At 51.1% G+C, this 6691-nt stretch overlaps 4 protein-coding genes across 4 annotated transcripts in view; all 4 read right to left on the reverse strand.

Annotated features, from left to right (window-relative positions):
* Positions 1-1088, reverse strand: part of UREG_05144 (aspartate aminotransferase) — a gene marked incomplete at both ends in the record, with an annotated part of 1634 nt that extends 546 nt beyond the window's left edge. The window contains 3 exons of the mRNA XM_002584409.1: positions 169-758; positions 830-893; positions 975-1088. Coding sequence (XP_002584455.1) covers positions 169-758; positions 830-893; positions 975-1088 — 768 coding nt within the window. The remainder of the gene's footprint in view (positions 1-168; positions 759-829; positions 894-974) is intronic.
* A 632-nt stretch (positions 1089-1720) lies between these two features.
* On the reverse strand, positions 1721-3775 carry UREG_05145 (uncharacterized protein; the record flags this gene model as incomplete). Its single annotated transcript, XM_002584410.1, has 1 exon — positions 1721-3775. The coding sequence occupies one exon, from the start codon at positions 3773-3775 to the stop codon at positions 1721-1723; it is 2055 nt and encodes a 684-aa protein (XP_002584456.1).
* A 789-nt stretch (positions 3776-4564) lies between these two features.
* On the reverse strand, positions 4565-5309 carry UREG_05146 (putative peptidyl-tRNA hydrolase; the record flags this gene model as incomplete). Its single annotated transcript, XM_002584411.1, has 2 exons — positions 4565-4869; positions 4994-5309. 2 exons carry the CDS (start codon positions 5307-5309, stop codon positions 4565-4567), a joined length of 621 nt encoding a protein of 206 aa, XP_002584457.1.
* Positions 5310-5796: 487 nt separating this feature from the next.
* Positions 5797-6543, reverse strand: UREG_05147 (uncharacterized protein; the record flags this gene model as incomplete). The annotated part of the gene is made up of 3 exons (XM_002584412.1): positions 5797-5872; positions 5933-6351; positions 6409-6543. The coding sequence occupies 3 exons, from the start codon at positions 6541-6543 to the stop codon at positions 5797-5799; spliced, it is 630 nt and encodes a 209-aa protein (XP_002584458.1).
* Positions 6544-6691: the final 148 nt, after the last annotated feature.

Consider the following 6691-nt stretch of genomic DNA (forward strand, 5'->3'; position numbering starts at 1 on the left):
TGCGGACTCGCAGACAACGGAGAAAGCTCCAACGCGTTCGCCGTACAGACCCTAATGCAAGAGGCCCCGTTAGACAAACGACAAAATACTACAAAAGACTCGCGTTGAGAGCCTACCCATGTTCTTTGCGAAACTTTGGGCCAGGACGACAGGCTGTCCCTGGCTCACAAAGTGTCGCAGGGCAAAAGCGTCACGTTTGATATCTCCGCTGGCAAACCCTTGATAGGCCATATCGAAGAATGCAAAATGACTCTTCTCCTTCATGACCTTGGAGATCTCAATCCACTGCTCCTGGGTAGGGTCAACTCCGGTAGGGTTGTGAGCACATGCGTGAAACAACACAACGCTCTGGTTAGGAATCTGCTTGAGATCGGCGATTAAACCCTCAAAGTCGAGTCCAATCTTATCTTTGTTATAATATCTGTATTTCTCGACCTTGAGCCCAGAGTCCTTGAACACGGCAGCATGGTTGGCCCAGCTGGGGGTGGGGATGTAGATGGTCTTCCCATGAGGATAGAATCGTTCTAAAAAGGCACCGCCGATTCTCAGGGCGCCGGTTCCTGAGATGGATTGTGTAATGGCAACGCGGCCATCCTTGATAGCAGAGCTGTCGGCTCCATAAGCGAGCTCAGCAGCAGCCTTGGTGAAAGCCGGAACACCTGTGATGCCCGCATATTCCTTGTCCAGACTGGAGTTGACAACCTTGGTCTCGGCGACTTTGACGGACGGGAGAACGTAGGGTTTTCCTTGGTCGTCGCCTGCAGTGAAAAAAAACGTCAGCAGTTGTAAAAAGATCGACTCAGGACAGCGATGGCATCCAGGGACATACGGTAGGCTCCAACACCGAGGTTAATCTTCTCCTTGTTGGTGTCCGCTTTGAAAGCTTCAGTAATCTCTCAGAATAGCGTCCTTCAAAGCTCAACTGTCAGCGAGTCTGTTTGAACTGAGCTCTGCCATCTCGCACACGAGCATACCGGAGGACCCTGGGGCACATTGGACCAGGTGGAAGCTTGTCGGAACGCGAGAGCGCGGACTCCAGCTTCCTTCGCGGCAGCCGAACGGCTGGCAACTCTCAGAGTCGAAAGCATTGTTTACACGTAATGATCGATATGAGATGCAAAGAAACAATTACGGGCGTGGAAAAAAAGTGCAATTGAAGGGGCGGGCAGGACGAGCTATGGCTGTTCGTGGATAGTTATCTCAAGGTGTCCTGAACAAAAATTTTGTGGAGGATGCGAGGTGAGTGAGCGACTTTCAGGGATCCGCCAACTGCTTGCTAGCGAGTGAGTTTGCGCTCGGCGGTCTGTGGCGCGCCTAATCTCTTTGTTGCTGCAGCGCCGCTTCTCAGTCGCCAGAACAGCCGGCCAGCATGCACAGGCGGACGGGGATTCAACTCCCTTGCTGGCGCCTCGCTGCAAGACAACGCTAGCGGGAGGCCAGAGGAGTCAAACTGCCTGTCGCTTGGCGACTGTGGAGATGACCCACGGCGCCGAAGACGAGCTGGACTGCTGGCAAGAGAGCACACATGCCGAGGAACAACAGAAGCGTCGGCACAACAAGGAGCTTGGTGTCAGGAAAGAAGTTATAAATAATGATTGCAAGCTAAATAGTTACAGCATATCAACACATAACTCTAGGGCTATCTTGGGCCTCGCTCCTACCAAGGCGTCAATGCGTCTATCGCGTGTATACTACTCTGTACAATGCAAGGGAACCCCGTTCAAGCAAGTCTGACGCCGGCCTGCCTTGTGCGCCGCGCCGTCGCTCCCATGGCGTTATTCATTCCCGTATGCTGGCTGCTATCCAGCGTGCTCATGGCCTCCCGTTTCTTCTCGTCCTCGATCTTTCTCAAATGCTTCTCCGTCTTCATCTTTCCGCTGCCCTTGCCGTGGAACTGGTGACTGAGATGCTTGAATGCTTCCTTCTGATTCATCAGACGGCCATGTTCATCCACATACTTCAATTGCACATCTGGCTTGTATTCGCGGTTGAAAATATCCGCCATTGTGCGAGATTCCTGCTGATCACGTTGCTTGTTCTCCCACCGGGCATACTCCTCCCGGTCTCGCGCAGACATACGGTCGAGTTTGCCAGAGGCGCGGTCTCGTTCGCGCTGAGACCGTGCGCGTCTCTCGGCCTCGGTTTCCCGTCGTCGTTTTTCTATCAAGAATTTCTGGCGGTCTCGCTGCAGGGAGTTGAGCTCGCCACCATTCGATTCTTTGACGAGGCCACGCTGCCTCAACATTGCAAGTGTGGCTCCAAGACCTTGATCCAGGGTGTTTTCCTCCTCCAGCCCTGTCGCAGTAATATCGGCCTGTGATTGTTCCCGCGTAATTCGTTCCTTCAATTCTTCTTCATCCTCAATATCGTTATATGCCCGGTCCATATCTACGTCTGCCACTTCTTCTTTCACGTCCGGAGTTGGCGACTTGACACCGTCCTGTTCCTCCGCTACTGCGCTTACGGATCTCAGGCGGCGTTCAGGGATGGTTGGCCGCTGCAAGGTCGCAACGAACTCGGAAGTTTCGTCAATGACCAACCCAGGCTGCTCATCTTCATTTTGATCCACGTCCATGCCATTGGCAGCCTCCTCCGACTCTTCTCTTAGCTGTCTGGCTATATCTTCCGGTCGCATCCTTTTACGCTTTTTGAATGCAGCCCTTCTCTGTGCTGCTAGCGACACCTGTAGATCCTCATCGTCGACAAATGAAGAATCATCATGGGGCCGTTTTCGAAGGGCAGAGACTGAGCTATTATTCGCATCCGTGCCATCAACTTCCATTTGGTCCCCGTTAGATTGATTGCCTGTGGGAGTCTCAGTAGTGTCAGGCAGGGGAAATATATCATCCTCATCAATGGCCCTTTTTCTAGTACTTCTCGCTTTCTTCTTCTTAGGCTTCTTCACTTTGATCTCAGAAATATCAAGGTAATCGGAAGGTGTGGCCTCTTGCACGACATCGAGACTGACGGTACTAACTTTTAGCTTCGACGAGACATCCTGCCGCTTTGCTTCTCGTTCTTCCGGACTGATATCTTTGGCATCCAGGGTAAAGTGCCTCCGTTTTTTGCCGTCAATCTCTTCGTCATACTGGGCTAAGATCGAGCCGGAGGCATCGTAATTAGTAGGGTCGTAAGCAGCCCTTTTCTTTTTCAATTCAAGCCTTTCCTCCGTCTTCTCCGCCTCCCTCATGGTCACATCTTCTAACTGATCGCCCTCCTCCTCGTTCTCATCAATCGTCGTGTCCTTCAGCGTAAGAATATGGTCCCCCGCTTCGTCAAACTGGGAGATTTCATGTGCCACTTGTACGCCAGCCAGGTCCTTCGACGTATATTCCGCCATCTGCTCTCGCTCGGCAAGTTCTTCTGCTAGCTTCCGTGCCCGCTCCTTCTCAATCTTCTTTTGCTTCTTCTTATGCTGCATCAGCCACGATTTCGTATCCAAATCATCGTTGACCTCGCCCAGACCTTTACCTTCCAATTTTGCTATCCTCTGCGCAGCCTCGCGCGCCCGCCTAATGTTGTCATTTCTAGCTTGACGCTTCTTCTTTGCTTCCTCCTCATCCTGTAGAGTTTTCCAGTTCTCATATCCTTGCGCAATTCGAGATTCCAGGGTACTTCCAGGTTCATCTTCGGCCGAGCTCGACTCATCACCGTCTTTTGACTGCTTGAAAACAGGGCCTTCGTCTGCCGCCGAGGAGCCAGGGACAGGGAGAGGTTTTAGGCCGAGAGCAACTCGAATTTTATTATTCTGCTCGATGGATAATGCGTCCGCCATCCTAGAAAACGCCACAGGAACTCGAGACTCTTGTTAGGCAGTGAAAGTGAGGGCAACGCGGTACAGACAAGCGCAATGAATGAGGCAAGAGTCTGGATTCAGCATAAGCTAGTATTGGGCTGGCGCTTATGTCAGCGGGTCAAAGTTTCCCCGTCACCGGCTCCTGCTGCCATCATAAAAAAAAAAATTTCCTCGTGTTTTCACTTCTTCTTTTCCTCAACACAAACCACAGATCTGTGTCCAGTAGTCCTGTTCCAGCTGCTGGTCGTCCTTCGTGATGGCTAGTAGCTGTGTTTCGGTTGATTCTGGACAGTTCGACGACCTATGGAGCCATCACTTTCTTATGATGTCAATTTCCGGTCGACAGATCTCAGAGCGAGATACAGTGACCAGGAGTTCACTCTGCCTTGAGCTTCCGTCAGGTGAGCTCGGTGAGATGGCCTGGTTGCTGAAGACGCCATATTCCGTCTCCCTTTACCGATGTGCCCCTTCTTGGGGCCAGGCCGTCGGCTGATGAGGTTAGGGACTAACCATGGCAGCCAACATCCTTGACGTCGTATTATGATTTTTACAGGCGATCGATGATTCTGGAAAACAACCGTTTATATTGCATGGAGTTTTAGGTCTCGCGAAGAGGCCAAAATCTCTATTTTACTTAATATAACCAGCATTTCGTACTCCGTCCGGAGTCGTTACTTAGACCATTTCCCTAGCCCAGAAAATTTCTTCGCAATGTGTATATCCTACCTCAAACGCCCCCCGCCAAACGTTGCAAAAGTAAAGACAGCATTACAGTAATTTCAAATGCCCGGTCACACTGTCAACTACGCTCTTTGGACCCAAGACTCCCAAGACGGTCCGACTGCCACTGGCAATCTGCGTCCGTCCAGCGTCCTGTATTACCCGCGCACACAATCCCAGGCTAAGCGCCTGAGCCTGTAGCAGTAGCATGTCTTCCTCGCCTTTGACCTGAAGTGCAACCTTGGCCTGGCCACCTCTCTCCCAGCGCTTGAGGATAGGTGAGTTTGGCGACTTGGAAAAGTAGTGCTTGTAGCAGGCGAGTGTGGCATGGGAGCATTGGGCGGCGATTTTGCCTATATAAAGCGGAAAGCGCCTCATTAGCATGGTGATCTGAAAAGTCCAAAGGGAAGGGAAGGGAAAGAAATGGAATAATGAGCGCACAAAATATGAAAAAGAAAGAAGAAAAGAATTTCACACCTTTCCCCATACCCAAATCCGTCCGCACCACCAAGACAAGCTTCACCTCCTCCGTATTCCCTTCAAACGTCGCAAGTTCACCTCCCTCATCTTCGCTCTCTTCCGCGCTCTCCTCCTCTTGGTCTTCTTCCTCGGAGATATCCCCCTTCTCGACGCCGACGCGGCGCGGCGAAACCGCTGCAGACCCGAAAAGCCCTATCGAGGCTCCCTGGCCTAGGAAGTATCCCGTGATCCCGGCCAAAATCGCCGTGGCGATCACAATGGCGGCGGTGGTCGGTGGAGGCCGCTCCATTGGCGACGTGGACGGGGAAACCATCGCGATGTGGAGGAAAAAGGGATTTAGGTACGGACTCTGCAGTTATTGGTGTTTGGATTGTTCGCGTGTGCAGGTAAGGTTAAGCTTCAAGGGTAAGGTTGGTGTCGGGTGACGGATGTCAAGCTCGGGATAAATGAAATCATAGAACCAGAGAAAGAAACCCTTTTGACAGCTTCTGTTTCAAAGGTGCGACTTTGTGGAGGTCGACCAAGCTATGTGTGATGTGGAGAACAGACAGCCGTAGTACTTATAAGGAACCGACTTGATTCAATGCCCCAAAACAGACGATGAATTGATCACAGGCAATTAGACTCCATTAAAAACTAACAAATACATACAAGAAATCACATGGTTAAATCTAGTCCCATCCTATTAATCATTGATATGAAATGGCTTTCATCCAAACCCTCATTATCTACAGTCACAAATAGCAAACGTTGAAAAAGCCAGTAAAAAACTCGTAGCCCAAGGAGGACTCTCTTTGGGCTTACTGCGTTCCGGCCGCTTGAGGTGCAGTGGCACCAGCGGCTGGTCTCCGCTGCTGGGCATTAATACGGCGGCTCCTACATTTGGGGTATTCGTCAGTAAAGAGATGAAACCACACGGCCAACTCATGAGCTTACATCATTGATCGGCTGAGGAAGCTAACACCAAGCATCATAAGCCAGCTTGGAATTTGACTGAGACCGAAGGCGAGGTAGCCAATCGGTACATTAAGCCCGTACTGCGCAAGGAATCCATCCATTGGATGGAAATAACCGTTGTGCTCGGATACTTTTTCCCAACGCTTCTCAGAGTGGATTTTGTAGATATCTTCCGCGGTTACCGTAGTGCTATTGACATACAGGTCGTGAATTGACGTGGCCGGTTTGGGTTGACCAGCTTCGGGAGCGGTGGGGATCTGGAAATGCCAGATAGATGGAGGGTTGGCGGACCAGATAGAACAAAGGACCCTGTCCTTCTCACAGTCAAGAACACCAAGAGAAGGGGAGCTAAGGTCCGCAGCAAACATAGGAATCGATTTCTGACCACCAATGCCAACCTTTCAGTACGCAAAACGAAAACCAGTTTGTTTGATTCGAAAAAGGGGTGAACTTACATTCCATTCTTCATCGACGCGTCCACAACGTCCAAAGCATGTTTTATTGCCTCCAGTGATATAAACCAGCCATTCCCGTGCTTCTGCTGGCGCGTCAGCAGAAACAGGCGCGAGTAGTGATTCCCAGTTGGTCATGTTTAACGAAGCCACGGTCTTCTTCCGCTTTGGCACGACTCGGGGAGTTGTGGAAGGCTGAGCAGGTGGAACGTCGACAACTGCAGGAGCACTGGGAAGGAAAGATTTTGCTTTCTCTATCAAGCCTTGCAGCTGCTCTGCAAACGGG

The sequence above is a fragment of the Uncinocarpus reesii genome, genomic scaffold, assembly GCF_000003515.1.
Source record: "Uncinocarpus reesii 1704 scaffold_3 genomic scaffold, whole genome shotgun sequence".
Classification (NCBI taxonomy): Eukaryota; Fungi; Ascomycota; class Eurotiomycetes; order Onygenales; family Onygenaceae; genus Uncinocarpus; species Uncinocarpus reesii.